This window comes from Telmatherina bonti, assembly GCF_933228915.1.
Source record: "Telmatherina bonti genome assembly, chromosome: 22".
Lineage (NCBI taxonomy): Eukaryota > Metazoa > Chordata > Actinopteri > Atheriniformes > Telmatherinidae > Telmatherina > Telmatherina bonti.
This window is the reverse complement of record NC_136631.1, coordinates 24899694-24925963: the sequence shown is the minus strand read 5'-3', so window position 1 is coordinate 24925963 and position 26270 is coordinate 24899694. Positions and strand designations below refer to the sequence as shown.

The following is a 26270-nucleotide window of genomic DNA, read 5'->3' as shown; positions in this document are numbered from 1 at the left end:
ACACCCAATGACTGAATGTGAAAAACCCTGGAATGATCCAAATGGGACAAAATTATGACTTTTTATGGAATTCTTTCCAAAAAAAAAGACCACAAACACACTGATGACAGAAAGGGAATCAAGTTAATGACTTGAGGGGAAAATTAATGGCCTTATTATTTCATTTCTTTATTCTTATTATAAGCAAATGTGTGCTAGAGTCCCACAAATAAATGCTTTATGTAGATTGTGTGTAATTGTGGAATTCACTGATATTTTCGTATCTTGACATGTTTGAACAAAATTAGCATTTTGTTAATTTAAACTATAAGCATAAATTACCATATCATTTTTTGTCAGCGCATTGAAAAACAATTTCAAGTATCATGGAGCGTGCTGTAATAAACTGCAAGATATTGCAGACTGTGTCTTAAAATTTCACTCATGGGAAAATTAAATCCTTTTTCATTCCCTTTGTTCATTCAAGAAGAAATCTGTCAGGAGGGGATTTAATTCTATTGTTATTCTTCATAAAACCATTGGTGCATTAAACCGCATAAATGTGCACAGTAAAATACCTTCTCTGGATCACGATGAACATTTCCTATAACAATGACATTTTATTATTATTATTTTATTAGAAAATGGAAGTTATGTGCTGAGATTAAAATGTATTTGACAAAGTTCCACATTCCTCTTTAGGTACTCCACCATGAGGACATGTGTCCTGACACGCTAATGGTACCAGACAACAGGCTGCTGTCCAAGTTATTCATTTGTAAATAAAGCTGCTTTATCATTATTTACATGATTGCACTTGTTTAAAATCAGGTGTGTTACTTTAAAATGTGGGAAAAAAAAAAGGTTTCAGTGATCATCTTTTTGTTATTATTTATTTTATTTATATACGTTAATAATTGATCAAATTGTATTTTTCATTTTCAGTCCGTTTAATGGGCCTACTTATATCACTGGCAACCTTTCTTTCAACTTTTTGACTTGAAAAACATATTTTTGAGTCAGACAGCTTTCCTGAAAAACATCTTGACACCTCTAAAAGAAATAATGGAATATTTGAATGAAGATATTGGTGAATGAGGTCCATTGTTTTTAATCAGTTTATTTTGGCCAGTGAATTTCCACCAGGCTGTTTGTGGCATCATGGCACTACCACGTGTTTCTTGTGTGACACGCTTCCTCATGCTAAGCTAATGTAGCCGATGCTAGCCTGGCTGTAATGTCTTTACCAACTTACATATGTCAAGTTACCACTTCATTTTGTTACTTGGTCAAAAATTACCCTCAAAATCCACCCGTTATTTCAGATCTTTGCTTCTGATGTAATACCAACACAGAAAGAGGAACAAAAACACAACAGATAAGATATTTTCAAAGTGATTGCTTTGCATTCCATTGATATATATTCCATATACTCACCATTAAGTTTTCTTTGTTAAAAATCAATGAACTGATTGTTACCTCCCCTATGTTCATCAGTTAAGCTTATATATTAATATATAACATTAATCATAATGTACATTTCTCCATAGACAGTCTTAGTTATTTGTCTCATAGGAACAAAGTCTACTCTATTTTTAAACCTTATGTTAGAAATATACAGTATGTTTGTATGAGAGAAATTCCTTTGCTACAGCATACAACTTATTAAGGAATATTACAACGTGGCACCTTGTTTTTCACCCTTATCCTGTAAAAGCTGTTAAGTTATTGAGTGAAAAACCTATTTGCTGGAACACAGGATGCATTGTCCTTATATATATATATATATACATATATATATATATATATATATATATATATATATATATATATATATATATATATATATATATATATATATATATATATATATATATATATATATATATATATATATGTACATATATATATATATATATATATATATAGATATATGAGCACATACAGCCAATTCACTGTCAATATCAACGTTTAGCAGAATCTGAAACATATTGGGCGTTTGTTCACAGAGTTGAGGAGCTTTGCTTGAAGTCTCTGAGAATGACAGAAGCATATGTCACATTTGGAGGTGTGCACAAGATTGACTCGGACACTGGCGAGTTTGCAAATGGGCTCACCAGGGGACCGGTGCAATCACGAAAAGGGGAGGGAGGCATCAGAGCCACAGAGTCCTCCACTGCTAATTTGACCTCAACCAAGTCTTCCTCATCGTGAATCTGGGTGTTGTTGTACATGTAGCCATGGAGGAGGCCAAACTGCTCATTCTCCATCTCCTCTTCTTCCTCCTCCTCTAACAAGGAGGTAGGCTCCTCATCAAAAGGATCAAGGGGGATGGGCAGGACCGGTTCCTGCTGGATGAGATGTGCCTGATGGTAGACCGGCATACCACCACTCACAGATGGAGGAATGCTAATCATGCTGCTAAACTCAGGGATGTCACTGTTGAACTTGCTCAGAACTTCTTCTTCCTGGATGCGGTCCATGATGACTTTTTGAGGGTTAATGTCGTTTGGCTCAGGAGAGCAAAGAGGCTCCGGGGAATAGAGCTCCACCTCCTCACCCACATCATTTCTCTGCACACAGGCAGGCATTTGCCCGTGGGCCATCATGGGGGGAGTGGCAGGGGAGTTGTAACTGACAGGATCACTCTCATCCTCCTCAGCCACATTGTACAAAGTCTTCGTGCTGAGGTCAGAGAACTCCCGGGCAGTGTTTTGGTAGGTATTAGTTAAGGGTTTGATGACAGCCATCTGATTGGAACCTGCTTCCTGTCTCTTCACATGCACTGACAGTCTGTGCCACATGTGATCCCCTTTTGGAGGATGTCTTGCACCTGGTTCAGACCATGACACAGACTTTCCATTAGAACTATGAACAAAATAAAGATGGCTGTTACTTCGCAGGAACCCAGAAAGGAGAAGACAAAAACAACATTTCTGGTTCATATAAAAAAAGAAAACATGTAAAATTAAATTCTTAACGTTAATATTTCAGGGATATCTGCAGGTTTTAAAAGCACAGCTAATCCAGGCCTTAGAATGCATCAAAAGCTTTAGACATGGTTTACAATGGCCTGAAATACAATCCCAATTTCCAGAAAAGTTAGATGTGATTTGTGTTGTTGTGAATGAAGTATTTTTGCATCATATTTTTTAGTTTTACCCTCAGGCTTTTATTCTATGGTGCTGCTGCAAGGATACAATTTCCTAGTATGAAAACGAATCATGTTTAATTCTGATTCTGTTTGTAAAATCTGACATTTTCTATTTTGTTTGAACTTTTATTTCCTTGGACATAAGCTCAAAGAAATTAGTTCTAATGTCAGCAATTAATGCGAGCAAACGCAGTTATTATCATTAATTATGACTAATCGGTGGTAGGTGAGGGTGCCAGGGTGGGGTATAAAAGTAGCATTTACCAAAGGCCTAGTCTTTTCAAGCAAAAATATGTAAATCAGTTTTTAAAAAATAAATAAATATCAGTCTGAAACCATTAGAGGGAGACCAGGAAATGTTAAGATCACAAAGGAAAATATTTTGATTGTTATAAGCCACATGAACACGGAGTAAATTGGAAAAATATTTTCACTCAACATTGTTCTCTTTTATACCGATTTAAATTGCTTTTGGTAAAAAAAAAAAAAATAAAAAAAAATAAAGAACAAAAGGGGCAGAAGTTAGCGGTAATGATGGTATGAGCATGCATCTGTATCTACAGCATGGGAAACGTCCATATGTGTGAAGCTACTATTGATGCATAGGTGTATATTGTAGTCTGTGCTACTTTTAAAACCGTTATTTAGCAGGCCTGTGTTGAGTTCATCATCAAAATGCCAGACCTAGCTCTGCATGACTCACAACAACAACATGGCTTTGAAGACACAGAATATGCATGTGTGTGTGTGTGTGTGTGTGTGTGTGTGTATACTTGATTGGCCTGTCTGCAGTCCAGATCTGTCTCAGACTGAAAATGTATGAAGAATCATGAGGAGGATAATCAGATGTCAATCACAGAGTGGTGAGGAGCTGATATCTTGTATTCATCAAGAAGGACGACAGATTCCTTGTGCAAACTGCAATAATTTTCATTTTTAGTTCCCAAATTATTGAAAAGAGTCATTATACTGGAAGCACTGCTGCAACAGTGCTGTCAATAAATGATATTTAACATCAAGACATTGAGAATTATTCCTAAACACTCCAGTTAACTGTTAACTAAAGGTTCAAACTAATTTATAAATGACACATTTCAGGTTTTTATTGCATTTCACAAAATTTCTCAGCTTTTTTGGAAATGGGGTCTGTATTTTGCACATGCAGTTTCATCAGGTTTTATAATTGAATGAATCCTGAAGAAACCCTCCATCCTGTCTGCGTGATGTCACTTGCCATCCCTCGGCATGCAGAGATGCTTGTTTTAATTTTGCCAGCAGGTCAAAGGTTGAAATGGCTGTGTGAATTGAGAACTGACCTACATCTGTCAGGCTGTACAACAGGTGCTCCTACAAAGGTAAATACAGTTATTCGTCAAGCTCCCTTTGAGAGGGGAATTACAGTAAAACCAGCATCCCTGAGGTGCCTCGGGAGCAAGACTCACAGACTCAATTAATGAACCCACCTTCCATTTCCAGTGTTCTTCTTCCTCTTGAACATGTTGAGCAGGCTGTTGCTTCGGCAGGCTATTTTGCCATCACCGACATGCATGCGCACAGCATCGGAGGTGGTGAATGCGCTGCGCACATTCCGCTCTGGTTTGGCTATGATGATGTACATCTTTGGCGTGAACATGCACCCCAAAGCTACAGTCACACTTAAGCTCACAGAGAAGGATGTTGTGATAATCTTGTAGTTGCTGCCAAAGTAGATTGGCACAAACGCGAGCCAGATTATGCAAGTGGTGTACATGGTGAAGGCGATGTACTTGGCTTCATTGAAATTTGCAGGAACATTGCGGGTCTTGAAGGCATAGTAGGTGCAGCTCATGATCAGCAGACCGTTGTATCCAAGTGGCGCTACCACACCAACGTTGCTGGTGTTGCAGATCAGGAAGACTTCTCGAATGCTTGGGTAGGATTTGATGGGTTCGGGAGGCTCCATGATGATGAGGGTGACTTCCAGTGTTAGCTGGACACTGATCAGTATAAAAGCGATGACCACCTGAGCCCAGGCGCTCATGAACCTCGGCTTCCTGGTGCAGATTTTCTTCTTGCTGCCTGCGAGAATTCGAGCAATGCGATTGGTTTTGGTTACCAGAGCCGAATAGCACATGGCAGCAGAGAGTCCAACAAGAAGTCTCTGGAGGTAGCAGGACGCCACGGTGGGTCGGGCGATGAGGGTGAAAGGACACAAGTAGCCCAGAAAGATCCCTGCCAGGATGATGTAGCAGAGCTCCCTACTGGAGGATTTGACCACAGGTGTATCGCGGTACAGAACGAAGACAAAGGTGACGAATGATGTCACCAGGATGCCTAGGCAGGAGAAGACCACCTGGATAATGGATTCTGGATTACTCCACTCCAGGTAGCGCAGGGGGACTGGCTCACAGCCTGCCAAGGGGAAAAACACGAGAATAAAAACACAACCACAATACTCTGAAAGAGCCTCATACATATTTGATCATATCAGCATGAGCTTGGTGGCAAGATTCCTTTATCGTCAACAGGAAAGAGGGTGAATAAAAGGTAACTTTCAAAGAGGAGTTAAAGAACTTAAGGCTCTATTACATGGGGAAATTAAAACTTAATCAAAAGCGTCTTAGCCGAAGAAAATACAGTAAGTCCCAAAGTAGGTTTTTAGCTCAACTATAAATAAATGCCTTTCAACTCAGCTATGGTCAGGCTGGGCTGCAGCTAGCAGAGAAGAGGCTGGTGCAGCAGGACAAAGTAAATAACTGCATATTTCATGCATCCAAGGAAGATCACCTTTCTGCATGAAGCCGAGGACACACTTTCAATATCTATATAATTTATTATTGTTTTATTTATTCATCGTGCAGTGGCAGAATAGTTAAGGTTGGAGAAGAGCGCAAGGAAATTTTTATGGCAACCTTTCAATCCACACTATACCATTTCTTCTTCTGCTTAAACATCCAGCACTAAAGAAAAATAAATAAATGAAAAAGCAACAGCGTCAAGGCGAGATGATCCTATTAAGAAAGTGTCTTGTCTTTGAACAGCACACAAGGCTTCTGAAAGTGGGCCAGAGGAGTGGTGAGTGAAGTAGGGCTGCTGTCGGATAAAACGGTGAAGATGATGAATGTGCTCTCAGGTGTCATGGGAAAGCCATGAAAATAGGACAGAACAGGTTTGTAAAATAGCACTGCAAAAATCTAAGCGGGACAAGCTGTGCGGGGTACAGTATAGGCAGCGGGAGAAGAAATCAAAGCTTGGAGGAACTTTTTTTTACAGTTTCTTCTAAGTAGAAGGAATGAGCTTTTATCGCTGGGTGCGTTAGATATGGAAACAGATATTATGCATATTATGGTCACTGAAGTTAATCTAAATTTAAATGACAAAAAATTTAAAGCTTAAGTGTTTTGTCTTGCATTACATTTAATATTAATTGATGATCTGGTTATTTAAAGCATGGATAATTACTAAAAAAGAATTTACTCTCTTTCCAGCTGAAACTCAATTTTCTACACATTTACATCCGTGACAGAAGTTTGACGGTGACTTTTCAGGTATACCACAGAATAAATGACTTTATTCACTCTGCAACTTGATAATTTAAGCAAAACTAAATTAGACACTCCTAGTCTGTGCAAATGTATTGTTAACATGCATCTCGTGTCCAAGCAACAGACCAGTGTTTCTCTGTCCAGGTTGGCAGGACCCAGTGGCCTGCAGTCTTCCTCGCATCATCGTGCAGCCTATGTGCCAAAGGTACGCATGGGCGCCAATACGTACATGGGTGTGTTATCAACAGTAAGTATATCCCAGGCCTTAGACATGTTCCTACTCCAACACAACTGATTCACATTATTGAACTTCCTCATCAAGTTCTTTGGAGCTTGTTATTGAGCCATTCATTCAAGTTTTTTAGTTAGGTAACCTTTAAAACATGCAGGGCAGTGGGTCCTGAGGAAAAGGATTGAGAAACACTGTAATAGACTATTCTATGCATTAAAATGCATTCTTGCATGTGTTTCTGAAGGCCTCTTGACATGATTTCCCTGCTCTATATGCCAATGACTGTATAGGCTTCATCACACAAAGCTGCTGTGGTTAAAAAAAACAAGACACCAGGAGTAATTCTGCTAACAAACCAAATTCAGTGACCTGAAATTTGACCTGCTCAAATCAACTTAAGGCCAGATTTCAGTGTGAAAACATATTTGCTGAACAGAAGCAAGAAAATTTAGACGTATAAACTCTGCACCATGTAGTAAAAAGGAGTGATGGGTAGCTACCAGGGTCTACAGGATGGGCCCAGATATGGGCTGTCCTGATCAATACTGCTGCATAATCAGGAACAAATAAGACCCATGGGTTTCTGTAACTGATACATCCTGTGCGTTTGAACCTAAAGGGAAAAGAGTGGTTCTCTTTGTTTAACACATAAAAGCAGAAAATGTAATGTTCAGTAGTAAGCTGATGGGCAAACATTAAGTTACAGTGTCTAGACAATGTAAGTGTATTTGTACAGCACATTTCATGTACAGGACAATTCAAAGTGCTTCACATAAAACATGAAACATAACAGATGGTGTAAAGAAGCAAAACAACAAATAGCAAAAATCACAATGTAATCATGTATTTAATTAAAACAATTAAAAGTGAAAAGCCACCATGCAGATTTCATGTATATGCACATCAGTATAATATTGTGATACATAATGGGAAGAGTGTAATAATCAGCTGCAAAAAGTAGTCACAGCGTTTCAATGTACCAGTATGATGCAGTGACAGTAATGGGATATTTATGGTTAAGAATGTCCATCAAACACCCAGACATCTGCTGGGAGGAAAGACCTCCAGGACTCACTGCCCTGCATGTGTTTAGTGTAGTGTAAAGCATTGTAAACTTCAGCATTATCACCACGTAACTGACTGTCTGTGCAGGATTGTAATGTTGTGTTCTGTACAGTATTGCTGACTTGGTGATTAGAGCCCAGGGGCTCGGTCTGTAGAAAAGAATTTCCCCTCGAGGGGAATAGAGTCTCAAGTCTTACTGAACGTGCGCTAATGAAGTACTTTGAAGTACAGAATACAACCAAAAGAAATTTTAAAAAAATAAGACAAAAGGCTCAAGACGAAAGCCAGTCGTGCTGAGAAACATACAATCACCCATCTACACATCCTCACGTTCATGAGAACTGACTGGATGGGATTATTTTACTGAAGTATACATGTGTTTGTTTGTTTTTTAAGTCTGTTCTGCCTTGCAGGTCTGTTCACATCTGTTCATCCCACCACCCGTTTTGGGGAAAGGGATGGAAGGGGGGTGGGAGTGTATTAATCAACATGCCAGTTGAACATCTAAGCTATTATTAGAAGTGATCTGTCATAATAACAGGATAGCACATAAGCTACTGTATATTTATAATAGGAAATGCAAGCAAAACATATTAATTAGTCAGCATTGAGTGCTTATCAGATGGACTTAATTCCCTTTAGATGGAGCTAGTCAACCTATTTTCTGCATTTTACCGTATTTTTCTATTGTACACTGATGTCTTCTGTCAAACTGCTTTTGTTCCAAGCAGGAGAAGGTTTAAAGAAGAGGTGAGTGAAGAGGAAGATGCACAAACATACCTTCTAGTTCTTTGTCAGGCCACCATCCCAGCTCACAAGCCTTGCATGTGAACTCGTCCTGGACATACTCGTTTTCTTTGCAGGCAGTGCAGATCCAGCAGCAGCTCACCTCTCCTTTCCTTATGACCTGGTTAAGGCAACATTGCAAAGAAAAATGTTTTTTTTCTCTTTTTTAAAAGTAGGTTTGTGTCAGCCCAGGTCACAAGCAGAAGTGACATAAAAAAATTAACTGTTCCATCAATATGTAGCATAATTTCAGCTTGTGATTTCAGAGTGTTGTTATACAGCGTCAAAAACAAATTTACAATAGTTTAACTGGAGTGTTACATTTTTGTACATATGTCTAATCAATAAATTAAATTCAATCCATAACCTAAATAACAGTCTGATCATTTGCATGTCTCAGACCTTGATCTCTCCTTTGGAGCAGGGCTCGCTGCACACTGAGCGGACCATATCACTGCTGTTCATCTGGATCATCTCATCATCCAGACTGAGAATGCCCTCATGCCAAGAACCGATGTTGATGTAGTCATAGACGCCAGGCATCACACGCTGGAAGTTCATTATCTCATACCTGACGGAGAAAAAGATAAAGCTTTTAGTGTGGCAGCCAAATAAGAACTTTATGAGGTGTGGAAAGAAGAACTTATTAGCTGACAGATACTGATCAGAAATTATACCTTAAAAGTAGCAAGCAGATCACTGAAATCCTTCATAATCTGGAGTATGACTGGCTTAATCTCAAAAGCCTTTTTGTCTTTGTATTCAAAATATTACTGCCTGCTAAAAATGTGCACATGTAAATGTCCCTGATATGCATGCAAGCTGTGTAAAGAGACAGGACCGAATTCGTTAGATGAGACTTTTTGAAGCCCTTTGGGGACACATCCATCAGTTGTCATCCATAACATCTATGGTGCTTGTTGTTAATGTTAATGAGGAGGACTGAAAAATAATGAAAAAAAAAAACAACTTCTGCATCTCCAACATAATAGTACACCCAGATTCCTCCAAAAATGAGCACTGTGTGAAATATAAATAACAGGATGCAATTATTTAGAAATTTCATCAAACAATATTTTATTCACAATGGAGCAAGAAAAAAAAAAATTAAAGGCAATTTCATGAAAAACTCTGAAAATTTTAATGGTCGTAAGACTTCTCAAAAAAAGTTGAGACATGAGCCACAACAGGTTGGGTTGTAAATATTATTTGCTTTGGCTGACCTCTCTCATCCTGCAATATACGAGTTTAATCATGTTACAGATCAGTCGAGGAATTAAAAAAACACTTAAATAGATTTGCACTTTTAATACAGTTAAATTTCACTTTTTTTTTTTTTTTAAATTTCATTCTCAACTCTCAAACTCAAATTAAAAACAAGAAAATTTTCCTTTTTTGTTTTTAGGGACAATTCTGGTGCTTTTCAAGCCCTAATTTCCAACTTTTATGGCCTGAATGGTTCATGTGGGCAAACATGTTCAGTCTAATAACGAGCAGACATTATGTAACCATCTGCTAGAGGACTGTTGTTTTTCACCACTAAAGTTCTTCTTTTTCTGCTATGCTGTCATTCTTTATCTGCACCTATACCCCAAATGACATTAAATATCAAAATAACATTTTCATAAGCACCCATAAGACAAATCAGTCCACTATGTTTTCCATAATGTAACAGATTGGTTTACCTTCCAGGTGAGTCTCCATTCTCGTCGAACCATATGTCCTCTCCAGACACACCCGCAAAGGATGTTTTAAGAAGAAAGTCCAATAAATGACTTCCATCGATGGGCATCATGGCATCACACAGCCCCACATGGCCAGGACAGAGGTGGGAGTGCATGTCATGCAGTCCGTGGGCCATGGCATAGATGGCATTGATGACAAAGCCCATCTTGCTGTCTTGCACGTAGTTGTCCTCCAGACTCTCATAACCTGTCCACATCGGAGACACCAGTGAGGATCCATATTCAAGAAAAAATGAAAACAATATAATGAAGGAAGAAGCCTTACAGGGGTGCTTCATTGGTGCAAGCAGTAGCGTGTTTTAAGTCTTTTTTTCATTTCAGGTGTATCCAACAGGTTGTCTAGCATGATGTAAGATATTACAAAGGAGTGATAGGGTGCTCACAGATGCATGCGCTGTAATTGTTCTCTGAATTCAGCCGGCTTGCTACAAGCATCTTTGCCTCTGTGAGAGGCTGCTTTGAAATAACTGGAAGCTGCAGAAAATGGCTTCAAAGAAGCCATGTTACCATGGCAAGAGTATTCACTCCTGGATTCATGAGTCATGATTCAATTGGTCAGAAACTAAAAACCTGTGGCACTGAGATTCTGTCTTCTGCTCAGGCAAGAAAGATAAACCAACAATTGTCATGTTTCTGGTTTTCCACACAAAACAAGATGAGTGGATGAGACAAAAACGATTGATATTTGGATAAAAACAGTATGTGATGTATAAACACACCCTATCAGTTCAGTGTAATGCAAGCTGGAAGCAAAGCATTTCTTTTAAAAAAGAAAGAGTACCTTCAAAAGGCTACAATGCAATCGGTATATTTTGGTGAAACAGTGGAACACATACCGGAGCTGTAGACAAACACTTTCTCTTTCAATCAAAATGTCTTTTTCCTTTGTCAGAACACAAACTAGTTTAGCAGAAATGCTGCAGTTTTCACTACTTAAGTTTCGATAAACTGATGAAATCATTTCCAGCATTTACCTGTGCCCTGTCTACCCATATTAATAAGAAACATCAAGAGATTCAAAATTGCATTACCAGCTAAAAACTGCATAACCAATGAACAACAAATGAACAAATGAGTAAAAAAAAAAAATCTTTTACGATTATAAACACTGGCTACTCAGTAAAAACTCAGCAACAAGAAAATAAAAGGTAGACTGATCATAAAAGGCATTGAAATCTTGTTCAATTCTTGTTCCATTGTATAGATATTTACCTTATCAACAGCACACTGGGATGGTCATGTTTCAGCTAATAAGTTCGTCTATAAATGTCATCTTATCATGTCTTTGTACTTATCCAAACACTGTCTTCTCGCTCCCACCTCCTAAAATAGTTCAGCTTGATCTTATCTGACCAAAGAGTGCTCCTCATATCCATCAAGCTTCTTTTCATGCAGTTTTATGAGCGGCAAACAATGGTTTTTTTTCATGTTTTTCTTTGCTTGGAAGCCATCCAGAGGTTAACGTTACTGGGCAGTCACAAAAACTCGGATTTCTATTGATAGAGCCAAGTCTGACTCACTTGTCCATCTGTTTTTCAGGGCTTCATGCAGTTAGTTTGAATATGCATTGTGTTTGGCATCATATTAGGAGAGTAGCTCCATTACTAGGACAATGCCTCATTTTTATGTCATTACTGCTTCAACTTTGTTTCTCTGGCAGTTCTTTTCCTTGTGGAGTCACTTTGCAGAGGTAGACATTGCTCATAGGGCAAAAACTGCCTAAATTTAATATATTTACAAACCATTTCAGAATGACTTATCATGCTCATGCAGTTAAAATAACTTTCAATTTCAAATTTACAAAATTTTATTTTAAACATCCCAATTTCCAATTGTCTGATGAAGAGTTCTACCTCAAAAGCTTAAAAGTTCATGTTAGTCTTTCCAACAGTTTTTGATTTCTTTTGCAAAGATGTACAATTTTTTACAAATTTGTTGCTTATTCTCCTTAAAGTTTGCATTTTGTATTTATTTTCCAATCATAAAATTTAAGTCACATTAACTCTGTTGTTTTCTTCTTGTATTGATTTTCCACTATGTTTTCTTTGTTGCAGGCTTTTTAACTCTCTTTGTTTAACCTTCTAGCTTGTAAAGTTTCTACGTGAAATAGTCATTTCTTTATTCAGCGCTGTTTGCAGGACAGGATTCACCTGCTGTAACCCAGCAGTATTTCACTGCATGGTATCTTTATGATGATAATCCGTTGCTGCTGAGTTTTTTGCTGCCTGCATTATATCAAGTAACGATCACTTCAAAACGACTGCTGGGAAAATCACTGCCTGTGCAAACAAACATATAAACAGTAATTTCAGCTGGGTAGCAGCTGGGGGAGCATCCGAGGGGAACAGCTGGTGATGACCTAGTTTAACAGCTCCTTGGCTTTGACACTCGCCGTGCTCTCTGAGCTGTGTGAGTTTCAGTCATGATGCAGTGATGTCATGATGTCAGCATGCAAGCAGAGGACCTACTGCTGCACGTTGGGATTATTTGGCTGCATGATAACCGGACCTTCTCTGCATAAAATATGGACTGAGCTGCACAATTTCTGAGGTTGCATGCAAATTAAGCCAGATCGGCGAGTTATTGGGCTGTTTCATAACCATCTTAAAGCAAAACAGGGTGTAAGACCACAAAGTGACAGCAAGCAAGGTCCAATTGCTGGGGTTCTCAAAAAAAAAAAAGAAAAACATCCCAATAGCTTCATATAGAAGAGGTCAACTGAGATTAATTGTGGATTCAATGAATTGTCATTGCTGCATAATAATAATTATATTATAAATCTTAATGTCAGTCAACCTCTATGTATATTTTCAAAGTGAGGATCATTATGGAGCCATTTAGAGGGATTCACTCACCATCTTGGAGTTCTACACCAAATTAAATTAAAAGACATATAAACAATGAATAATAATAAAAAAAAAATACAGCAAACAATAACTCTATTTCCACTTATGAGTACTATAACAGTTTTTTAATACAAAAAATATTTGAGTAAAAATTTGTGTTAAAATAAAATGCTAATAAATAAATTCTGCAAAAGAAATAAGATCATATCAACAGCAGGACAAGGTGCAATGTCAAAATCAAATTCACATAAATTTATTGTCAACATAAATGTAAAGGATTCACTTTATTTTTCACTGCATGCATTGTTTTTATATTTACGTTTATCAATATTTTTAAAATTGATTATTTTTAAAATTTAATTTCTTGAAATACAAGCGATGCTTCAAAGCAAGAATGTCCTTAAAACTTGGTATTGAAAACGTAAATATATGTGCCTTAAAAAAAATAAGGTAGAGGAAAGAAACTGTGAGCATGTAAACGTTTTGGAAACATGCTTATTGAGCACTGTTTCGAGAAACCAAAAGAACTGAAGCTAAAGCATTAACTGTGTTCCTTTGAAAAATGAAAAGCATATCATTTACCTAGTTCATCATCCTCTGTGGAGCAAAGTATCACACAAATGAACAATACGAAAAAAATATGTGTTACTTGGATTGACTTGGAGAGAAATTCACCCTCTGGCAGTCTAATTCATATTTAAAGAGTCTGTTCCACTTTATGGGGCCTTTTGGAAATGTCCTCTGGGCATTGAACACATCAAAACAGTAAGCTAATTCTGTTAAACAGAAAAAAATGAAACTACACGAAACATCCTCAAAGTTAAAAGAGCCGTTTAGTTACCTGAACAGTTTCGTGCATAATTCAAATTCTCTTGCGGGTGTCCAGGAAGGCGGCACTGAAACCGGTACTGCCAGAACTCTGGGAACCATGGGTTGCGGGTGTTGGTGCCGAGCTTGAGCTTCAGGAAGTAATTGTCAAAGGAGGAGACCTCTTCAGAGTGCAGCTTCACAGTGATGCCACCCACCGCCTCATGCTCATATCCTTCCACCACCTCGACTCGGTCAGCCCAGCCATCACTGCAGGGAGGACGACACAACATTCATTGCCCACGGCAAGACCCCAGTTTGTGCTGCACACTTGACATTAGTCCTTATATTAGAGCTTTGTTCTTGACTAAATCACTTAAAAGTATCATGCCTCTATTAAATGCAATCATGCATTTACCAATGAAATATGAAGGTCAAACTTTATGCTAATCTATGACAAGGCTTTCAACCAAATCTCGATACCAAATCATGCCAACAATACACTTCAAAGTTTGGGATACAAATAAAGTTTATATTCTACAAAAGGTAGAACTACTGGTGAAGGAAAGTATAGTTAGAACTGGGTATAAAGGGCATCCAGGAACAAATGTTCATGTCAGGATCGACTTCAAGATTCTGATCCAAAAACAATTTTTCAGTTCAAGATGAAAAAGAATTTCTACAGAGCAAAACAAATCATGATACTGTAAAAGATTCAGAAAGTCTGATAAAATCTGGGTGAACAAAGATGAAAACCACTGTTGGATGTGGTGACCTTTGTGGCCTCAGGCTGCACTTTAGAAGAAACTGTGACAGCAATCGATACAGCCACATCGGCTCAAGGGTAACTTGGAAAACTGTTTTCATTCAACAAGCTGAAATATAATCTGAAACTGGGTTACACAAAGAGACAACCACAGCAACACACTGCTCACTCCGCATTTTAGCACTAGTATGAAGAAGAAACTGGGTTGTACATGTGCAAAAGCCAGAATGTATGATGGTATGCAGCAGTATTGGTGTGACTTGCAGACTACTGTTGTAAAGGAAAATATTGGAATTTTTGAAGGACATACGCAACCATCAAGGGGATTTTTTCACACACACAGAGTAATTGTGTTCAACCGGCCTGCCTGCAGTCCAGATTTGGGTCCTACTGAGAATGAATCATACAGAAGGGAATCATACAATAACCAGACTACTGACAAGCTGAAATGTTGTCTTAGCAAGAAATTTTAGCAACGATTTATATGGCAAAACTGTAACAATTACTATCCTCAGTTCCCAAACAACTGAAGTCTATCAGATAGGCAAACAGATGTTATATAACGGCAAACATCCTTCACCCGAAAATTTTGTGGAGCATTTTCTAGCATCAAAGTCTAGATATGTTTGTATTTTTAAATAATAGTGAGTAAGGGCATTCAAATTATTATTTTTCAATTTTTATCTGTTAAATAAAGGTTCAAACGAATTAATTTACAAATGTAAGGTATTGATGCATGTAAGAAAGTTTCACAACCTTGGTCATCAACATCTGTAGTATCTGAAATATTCCAAATAACAGTTAATACAGATAAATTTTTTAACCTATGATTAACCAATGATGTTGGAATTTTGTATAAACAACCAGAACATATACATACCCTCTATAAAGTACACAGCTCTAACAGCTGTGTGAAGGCCACTAAATCTTAAATAACACATTTTCATTGTTCTACAACAAGCTTGAAAATAGTAGCCAGCATCTGGAAGAAGAACAAAATATATTGTTTGATGACACTGAGAATCGGCAAACAACCTTGAAGACAGAACTGAATCTTAAAAAGCATCTCCTTCTTTTGCTTCCCTGACTTTGTTTCCCTTTCAGCTCCCTAGTGAGGGGCGTGGAGTTCTCACTGTACTTGCTGAAAGAAGAAGAGGAAGAAGAAAATAAGTCTCTGTGTCCACAGACACAATCACAAGTCTGGTGAGAATTCACAGATTAGTACTGTAGCTGTGCAATCTGCCCTCGGGAGAAACAAGATCCCACCAAACTCACAGACGCTGGGTGGGATTTTTGTGTTTACTGGTTATGATTTGTATTTATTGCATGTATAGTTTATCATATACGGTAATTTGTAAGTCAATTCTGCATTTGATCATGATGCAAAAAGCAAAACACTGATGATGAGACAAAAACAATCGCTTTGATGATCCAGATTTAAATAAAACAAACAGACAAAGAAAACCAACCCCCTTTATTTAGGGTTGCAAATGCACATTGAACATTAGATTGTGGTAGACAGCGGGAGGGGTCGAGTGCAATGTAAGTTGGGCAGCAGCAAAAGGTGGAGACACTGGCAGTCCGATCCTTGGCTGCAGAAACTGCCTCTAGCATCACCTCTCTGGCAGGGAAAGAACTTGAGCTTGTGCTTAAAGTTAAACAGTTCCGGGTAGATATAGTTGGACTCATCTCGACACACATTGGCTTGGGCTCTGGAACCAGTACAGTTGAGAGGGCTGGACTTTCTGTCACTCTGTAGTTGTTCCCAGTGAGAGGCACCTAGCGGGTGTGGGCATATTCATTGCCACCCCAGCTTGGTGCCACCCAAAGGCTGACATCCCCCCACCTGTCAGCCTTTTTGTGACTGTTTGACATTTTGCTGGGGGAATGGAGGTACAGTGGAAAGTACTAATCCATGCATGAGATCTCTCATTTTTATATCATGACATCCCCCCACCTGTCAGCCTTTGGGTGGGGGGACGGGTTCGGACTTGTTTGGGCTTGTGCACTGAACAACAACAGTTCAGAGTACTGACCCTTTCTGGAGTCCTTGGAGGAAGTGTTGGAAGGGGACACCCTCTGGGCCCTTCCCTTGTTCTGCTGGGAGACGTCAATGCTCATGTAGGCAATGACAGTGAGGTTTAGTGGGGAGTGATTTGGAGGTGTGCCCCTCCCCCTCTGTACTCAAGAGGTGTTCTGTTGTTGGACTTCTGTGCTCATCACAGATTGTCTATAAAGAACACAATATTTGATCATAAAAGCGTTCATATGTACACCTGGCACCAGGGCACTTTGGGCCGCAGTTTGATGATCTGCTTTGTAGCCACAAGGTCATTGGTGCCTGTCATGGCGGTAATTCCAGTAATTGGTGGACACCGACAGTGAGGGATGCTGTCAAGCTAAAGAAGGAGTACATTTGGGCATTTATGGCCTGTGGGACTCTGGAGGAAGCTGATAGGTATCCGCAGGCTAAGCGAGATGCAGCTTCAACTGTCGCCAAGGCAAAAACTCAAGCATGGGAGAAGTTCAGTGGGGCCATGGAGAACAGCTTCTGGCCTGTAAGGTCTATTCAGGGGTCCTACAGAGGAGGGTCTTTTGGATAGTCAAATCTCGGATTTAGGGGAAGCAGTGTGGTTTTCTGGGTGCAAAACAGTGGACCAGCTCTATACCCTCTTTAGGGTCATGGAGGGGGCATGGGAGTTTGCCCAACCGGTCTACATGTGCTTTGTTGACTTGGAGAAAACATTTGACCATGGTGGGGGTTGTTCCAGGAGAATGGGGTATGGGCCCTTTATATGAGCTGTCTGTTCCCTGTATGACTGGTGTCAGAGGTTGGTCCTCATCTTGCTGTCAGTAAGTTGGATTTGTTTTCAGTGAGGGTTGGACTCCACCAAGGCTGCCCTTTATCCCCAATTCTGTTCATACTTTTTATTGAAAGAATTTCGAGTCACAACTGATGTGTTGAGGGTTTGGTGACCTCAGGATTGGGTCTCTGCTATTTGCAGATGATGTGGTTCTGTTGGCTTCATCTGGTTGTGATCGCCAGCTCTCACTTGAGCAATTCACAGCCAAATGTGAAGCAGCATAGAATCAGTACGTCCAAGTTTGAGACCATGGTCCTCAGCTGGAAAAGGGTAGAATGTCCTCTCTGGGTCAGGAGTGAGGTCCTGCCCCAAGTGGAGGATTTAGAATATCTTTGGGTCTTGTTCCCGAGTTAGAGAAGGATGGAGCATGAAATAAACAGGCGGATCGGTGCGGCGTCTGCAGTAATGCAAACTCTGCACCAGTCTGTCGTGGTGAAGAAGGAGCTGAGCCAGAAGGCAAAACTCTCGATTTATCAGTCGATCTATGTTTCTACCCTTACCAATGGTCATGAGATGTGGGTTGTGACTGAAAGATCGAGTGCGCATACAGGCAGCTGAAGAGTTTCCTCTGCAGGGTGGCCGGTCTCTCCCTTAGAAACAGGGTGAGAAGCTCAGTCATCCGGGAGGGGCTCAGAGTAGAGCCTCTGCTACTCCACATCGAGAAGAGCCAGTTGTGGTGGCTCGAGCATCTGGTCAGGATGCCTTCTGTATGCCTCCCTGGTGAGTTGTTCCGGGGATGTCCCTGCGGGAGAAGACCCCGGGGATTACCCAGACCACATTGGAGGGATAATATCTCTCAGCTGGCCTGGGAATGCCTTGGGATCTCCCTTGAAGAGCTGGCAAATGTGGCTGGGGGGTGGATCTAGAAGGTTTTTGCTCTGGGGGCCAAACAGTGGCACCAACCAGCAGAAGAGTGTGCAAGAGACCTTATCATAAAAGCTCTTGATTTTAGGAATTATTAACTGAATAATACAACTAAAGTAATAATGTAGTGGTAAAAACTGAAGCAAAAATTGTCGTTTTATGGCTTTTACACGCTCTTCATAAACTAGACTGTTTGAACAGATGAAGGTTGCAGTCGCTTGTAATTAGGCATCTGAGGTTTACTCATGTAAAAGTGACTTTACACTAAATATTTGTTCAGTTTTGATTGTATCTTCTTGGGTGGCATCGTTTCCTTGCAGGTAAGAAAACTAAACATGCACAAAGATTCTCTAATAAATGACATGAGGGTCTAATGATATAAAAATGAGAGATCTCATGCATGGATTAGTACTTTCCACTGTACCTCCATTCCCCCAGCAAAATGTCAAACAGTCACAAAACAGAAAACTGAAGACTAAATACTGTGTTTTTTGTTTTCCTTTTTAATGAAACAGTGTTCTTTTTTAAATGAATAAATTATTTCTTTTTAAAATTTCAGTGGGAAATGTTTGTCCTGCATGTTTTGTGTTGATCCAGGAGAGTGGGACTCAGTAGCCAGTAATCCAGGAAGATATTTTCCTGCAGTAGATCAATGCAGTGTTTGTTTTACTAATGTTTCCTCGCCTCCACCATCTTTTGTTTTGTTTTAATCTTAACTGTGTTTAAAAGAAATTAATAATTAAATTACAGGTAAATATATATATATATATATATATATATATATATATATATATATATATATATATATATATATATATATATATATATATATATATATATTTAAAAGTAGTTTGTAGTAGTTACATTAAACACCCTTTCAACTTTCAAATGCTGACTTTTTTCACTTGTTAAATGTAAATAAATGCAACAGTCATGTTGTAAGTAGATTACAAATTGCAGTGAGTCTGCATGATTTTATGATTTTAGTAATGTTGTGCCACGAGACTGTGTTGTCACTTTTTTAACACAAGACACACATAGAAAATAGACTTTAACATGTTAGCAGCTGTACATTTACTTTGTTAGGTACATCTATACAACAGCGTGTTAACACAAATAGTTAAGCATCCAACCATTTGGCAGCAACTTAATACATTTAGTTATGTGGACTTGGTGAAGACCACCTGATGGACTAATCTGAGTATTTCAGAAATTTCAGAAATTACTTATCTACTCAGATTTTCACACGCAACCACTTCTAGACCCCCAAAAAGAAAATATCCAGGGAGAAGCTGTCTGGATCCAAATATCTTGATGTCAAATGTCAGAGAAGAATTGGCAGACTGGTAAGTGATGACATAAAGGAAACCACAACTTAAACAATTACTGGAAATAACCTTTGTTAAACATACATGTCAAACCTTGAAGCTGATTGGCTAAAGCAGCAGACAACTACCAGTACATCGGGTGCCACTCCTGTCAGCTAAGAACAGGAAACAATTCACACAGACTCACCAAAACTGGAAAACAGAAGATGGAAAAACATTGTCTGGTTTAATGAGACTCCATTTTATTTGCAACATTCAGATGGTACGATCAAAATTTGACAAAAACAATGTGAAAATATGGATCCATTCTGCCTTGCAGCAACAGCTCAGGCTGCTGTTGGTGTGACAGAGTGGGGCATATTTCTTGTGGCTCCTTAGTACTAACAGAACCTCATATAAACACCACAACCTACTAGAGCATTGTTGCTGATCATGTCCATTTCTTTATAACGACAATGCACCATCTTCTTATGGCTACTTCCCATTAAAGCAAACGCATTGTATAATCTATGCCACCAGAATAACATGGGAAGGCAAAAGGTGGTCCACCTAGTACTACCAAAGTATACCTAATGAATTGACAGACTAGCGTACATTAAATGCAAAACTAAGTGGATAATAGAAAGACATTTGCATGACCAATGTAATTTAAGAGATGACTGAAACTGCAAGTATAAATCTTCAATGTCAAAACACCCATCCTGATAACAGGAGAGTAAATCTGGGACAAAACATGCAGATTCAGTCCCCAAAATATGAATACTGCACTGCTGTTCATCCATGGGACTAAAATATCACTTAGGCCAACAGACTTCCGTAACCCACATTCGGGTTAGAAGTTGGAGCCAGCAGCACGTTTGGCTTGGCTGCCACTTCAAGAATGAGCTGACAATGGCTGTCCAGTGTAACAGTATCAACAGTACCTGGCCATCTGCTTCTCAGCATCACACTACCCTCAGTCCAACACTCTGAGTGCCAAAAGCCTACAGCTCGGACGTCAGCACGCGCATACTGTACAGATTTATAGCCCAAATCTGAGATCGCACATTCATGAATCATTTAAATTAAGGCACAAGGGTGAAAAGCACAAGAAAAACTATTTATGTAACACTGAATTATGAAGTCATTTATCATCAGGGAGATTTATTTCAAAACAGATCAACAGAGACATGTAAGAACTGGCTCTATTCTTTTAATTTCCAAAACAATGGAAGCGTCACTCCACAACTGATCAAATGAGCCGTTTGTTGTTTAGCTTCTGTGGGATTGGCGGTGTGAGAATAGCCATCTCTTTCAACCTCCACACAACAGAAGATGGATGGCTGATGACCAGCACCTCCAGGCATTTCAGTTGGCCCATTGCACAAGCCTGCATGTGTTCACTTACTGCATTGCTCTAAAAAACATTTTCTTTTTTCAGTAGTCTCCTTGACCCAGAAAAAGACACGCACGCTACTCTACCCCACATCCTTCTTATCGGCCATGGAAACTTTAGCAGCAGTGTAAAATTAAAGCGCAGGGTGAGAGAAAGTTTAAGGTTTGAATGCCCTATTTTTTACATATATATGTGTAGGCCTAATTATTTGGGTTGCATAAAGGTTGGACTCACTCCTTCGCAGCAGGCTTGTGAATAAAAGAGCAAAACAACCAATAAGCCATTGCCCATAAATTAGCCACATCTCGCTTTAATCATAGCCTTGTTTTAGCTGTTTTAACTACCCCGGACCTAACTAAAAGGACCAGCGGTGAAATGAGACTCCACAAAGAGAGAAAGTCTGGTATATGTCCTCATGTGTGCTTTGATGTTCACTACTCCAGATTCCCCAGCTTATGCTGGAGGTGCTGTCCCATATTAGCCCATCCTGCCTGTGATCTGACAGGGAGCAGGAGAGCTTGCTGGCTGGATGCATTATTCATTACTGAGCCTGACTCAAATCATCTTCTGCTTTCAGAGGAACTCTGCACCGTTTCGAAAAGAAGAATATTCCAATTCCATGTTAACTTCTGTGTATGCAATCCATCCTGAGAGCTGCTGAATACTACGGCATGGAATTGAACATCAGCAAAGAATAAATCACGTCTATTTTGGTCTGTTTTTCAGTTTCTTTCCTTCTCTTTTATGGTAAATACATTGAAACACAATTGTTAAATTCAAACATCAATAATTATTGTTTACTCTAAGAAATTATGGAATAAAACTTTGTGAATTTCTAAAAATATATATATATTCTCAACTCTAAGATCCATTTTAAAATCCATTAAATTCATTTTTATGCTTTTAAATGACACCACACATTCTCTCTCACTCTCTGACAGACAGACAGACAGACAGACAGATAGATAGATAGATAGATAGATAGATAGATAGATAGATAGATAGATAGATAGATAGATAGATAGATAGATAGATAGATAGATAGATAGATAGATAGATAGATAGATAGATAGATAGATAGATAGATAGATAGATAGATAGATAGATAGATAGATAGATAGATAGATAGATCAAAATGTCCTATAAACCCTCTATAAACAACAAGGCAGAACTAAATTCTGCTTTGTCTGAAAAAAAAAACTTGTCTGACAAACCTGGAGTCCCTGTGGGAAAACAGTCTCTTACAAACCTGCCAATTAGGAGGAATTCTCCAGCTACTCCGAGCCGTCTCATGGCCATGAGCAGCCCTCGGACTGTCATGCCTTCACAGAAGCAAACAACGACTCTGGCTTTTGGCAGACGTTCCCGCAGCTTTCTGAGTAGCCTGTCGAAGTGCTTCTCTCCGGCGTTGCTGTAGATCTTGTCAGAATGAGCGATGCAGAGGCCTTCCTGCGAGGCGAGCTCTTTGAACACTTCCATCCCACTCTCCCCATAGTTACCTGAAGGAGACAGGAGGCGTTGTCAAGCGAGATTCATTCTCAGGAGAAGTGTAATGACCAAGGAGCTTTCATTCATAACCTCACTCAACCACACAAAATATGGGAAGTTCTGCTGAACACAGACGTCTCTTCTTTTGGTGTACGAAAGGCTCAGTGTGTCCTCACATTTATGGAACCAAGAGAAGTGCAATAAGATCAGAAGGACTTTTTTTTTTTTTTTAAGTCTAATTGCTTCTGGTTGGCTGTCCAGGTGTTTGTAGTCAGTCAGCAACAGCTACACTCATAAACTCACCAAACAAGCGTGGCTGAAATCTTAACTGCTGCAAAAAAAGCCTAATTTAGGATTTTATCTTCTTGTCAAGATGACAAACAGTTCTTGATCACAATAAAAAAAAAAGGGAGGACTGCCAAGGTTTTGACTGGATTAGCTTCTTATAATTATTTTCATATCCTATCTTCAAAAAGTCAAGATTTAGGAATGACATTAGACTCAGCTATGTGGGAGGAATTTCATTTACTGCAATCTCTCTCTGATTTACATGCATATGAAATGTGGTTTCCACTTAACATTTCTGTTTATGTGACGAGATAAGAGAGCAGAAGATAAATATATTCTTCAAAAATTTCAGGATAAAACACTTTCCAACATTTATGTTGTTTTATAGCACTTTTTTTTTAACTGAGACATCAGAGTGTCATTATCTTGTAGGGCGGTAGCAGGAAACGCCAGGTGATGATAAAATCAAATTTTCAGAAATACTCTGACTCTTTAAATCTTCTTCCAACAACCAAACATCAGCTCATCTTAGATCCAGATGCTTCTCCAACAACAAAAGCTAAAAGGAAATTAAGTGTTTTCAGCCTGTTGTTCTCTAGTCTGACATAACGGTGGAATTCAGTTTAAGGGCTAAAAGAATAAGAAACATGTTCAAAGAAACAACATAAAGGATTTCTAGAAAAGCAAATGTCAAACACTGTTTGAATATAAAAAGCCTTTCGGTTGATTTTTCAGCCTGAAGTGGTGAAGAACTTCTACACAAATGTGACCTTCATAAAGGAACCATCAGAGGGAAACATTTGCTTCCTCCTCACTGAAAAATCCAGAGTCAGACATTTTCATATATATATATATATATATATATATATATATATATATATATATATATATATATATATATATATATATACATATATATATATATATATATATATATATATATATATATATATATATATATATATATATATATATATATATATATATATATATATATATATATATATATATATATATATATATATATATATATATATATATATATATATATATATATATATATATATATATATATATATATATATACATATATACATATATATATATATTTACACATCCAATTTGGGATGCAAGTATCATGAAATTAAAATAAAACGAAAAAGCTGAGGATAAAGAAGCCTGATCACCTCAAATCTGTGATGAGTGATCTCAGGATGTGCAAGCTCCAGGTTTGCACACACCTCCCTGACTTGAACACAATTTTAAATCCTTTAAAAGACCTCCAAACATAAATACATCTAGGCTGAACTTGAATTAGAAATCTTCGTCCAATTAAAAGCTGAATAAAGTCCTCCTTCATTGAGTGCAAATCATTAAAAAAAACAAAAAAACAACCATGCATTTTTATCTTTTCTTTGCAAATCTCAAAGGTTTGGGTGAAAGGAAGGAAAGTGTCAAGTAATCAGAGTAGAGAAAACGTAGGAAAAGAGAAAGAAAAATAAATATGGCATTAAAGAATCAGATATTAAAACTGTTTTGTTTGTTGTTTGCCTGAAAGATTTGCATGTTAATTGAACGCTCTCTAAATTCTCCATGGAGTGAATGTGAGCACGAATGACTGTATCTCTGTGCTGGCTCTACGGTGGACTGCTGACCTGCACCCTTCCTCTCACCTAATGACTGCTGGGATAGGCTTCAGGTACAGCAAATGAATTAATAAATGACTAGCTATTTTACTACTATTTGGATTCAGAGAAGCTAATAACACTCCTGGCAGAGAGACAAAGGAGAGAAGAAAAGAAACTTCGTGTTTTCCTTCAAAAGAGAGCGCCACAAAAGTGTACTAAGATCTCAGTCTTTTCTTTCCTCTTCTGAAACAACTCACTACTAAGCGAACATCAAAAGGATGCACCTTAAGACATGCAACCTGACTACACTGTGCAGCCACCTGCTGTTAGAACAGCAGGCAATATTTCTGGTCATATTTTTTTTTCGTTTTTTACAAAAACGAAACAGTTACTGCAACATAAAACAAAAGACTAAATCCTTGTTCGTCTTGTGCTCAGAGGTGGTGCAGATCTCTTGCCTCTGAGGGGTTTCACTATTCCAAGTGTTTTTAATTATCTTTCTGCACTTCTGTGGACATTAAGTCCAAACTGCAGATCCATTAAAGGAGCTTTGCATCAATAAAAAAAAAAAACCAACTTAATTTTGTTTGTAACATGGAGATCTGCTGAGATAACCAGAGAGTTATTGTGTTTCTGTGGCAATCTTGATTCATAAGATGTTTTTGTTTGCAACCATGTGGAAGGAGGTGCAGGATTTCATGTTTTAGAAGCTTGATACATGTAAGAAACAGGGAGGCAAAATGTTTCAGCCTTTACTGCTCTACTTTCCACTGCCACACTATATGGAAGTGTAATATTCCTAATAAAGAGTCTTACCCTCTGTATGAACCGCTGACACGTAGGTCCAGTTGTACCGTTTGACAATGTCCACCAGGGCTCTGGCCTGGAGCGTGTCTGAAGGCACAACCCTGAGGAAGTACTTAAATAACGTCTTGTCACTGAGGTCAATGCTGGTTGCAGAGTAAGCGATCTGTGGTATGTTGAACAGCTGGAGAAGGTTTTGCACTTGTATTGCAACAGAGCTGGAACCGGGTCCAATGACTCCTGCAATGGGCTTCTTGGTTGGCGGCGGCTGACTGGATGGTGCTCCTTCAATGCACCACTTGGAGCCCTCTGAATCATCCCGGATAGAGATGAGAGAGTCTCGTATGAACTCAATGCTTTGCTCCAGAGCCACTGAGGAATGCCAGCAGGAGTCCCTGATCTCACAGCCCAGGGTGATGTTGGGTAACAGGTCAGGGTCAGAGTTAATCCGATCCAAGGCGTGGAACATGGCCTCCACTCTTTGGATGCCATACTGCTCACGGACTTCTCCGCATTTCCTCTCTGCCACTTTCTCAGCCGAGGGTTGGTGGTGAACAGAAAACAGGGCACCGATTATAACATCCCCATCCATCCTCGCCACCAGGCGAGTGGCAGAACTTGGCACAATCGACCTCTCATACTTCCCGTTGGATAAAACAAATGCCTCAAAGATTAAGACAGGCAAATACAAAATACTGATGGCAGTCAAGTGAATCATATTCGACAT

General features: G+C 38.8%; 1 protein-coding gene across 1 annotated transcript; it reads right to left on the bottom strand.

The window, feature by feature from the left end:
• Positions 1 to 1982: 1982 nt before the first annotated feature.
• On the bottom strand, positions 1983 to 26270 carry grm1b (glutamate receptor, metabotropic 1b; the record flags this gene model as incomplete). The annotated part of the gene is made up of 8 exons (XM_079262593.1): positions 1983 to 2847; positions 4597 to 5524; positions 8735 to 8861; positions 9143 to 9311; positions 10426 to 10672; positions 14173 to 14408; positions 22585 to 22834; positions 25556 to 26270. The coding sequence occupies 8 exons, from the start codon at positions 26268 to 26270 to the stop codon at positions 1983 to 1985; spliced, it is 3537 nt and encodes a 1178-aa protein (XP_079118719.1).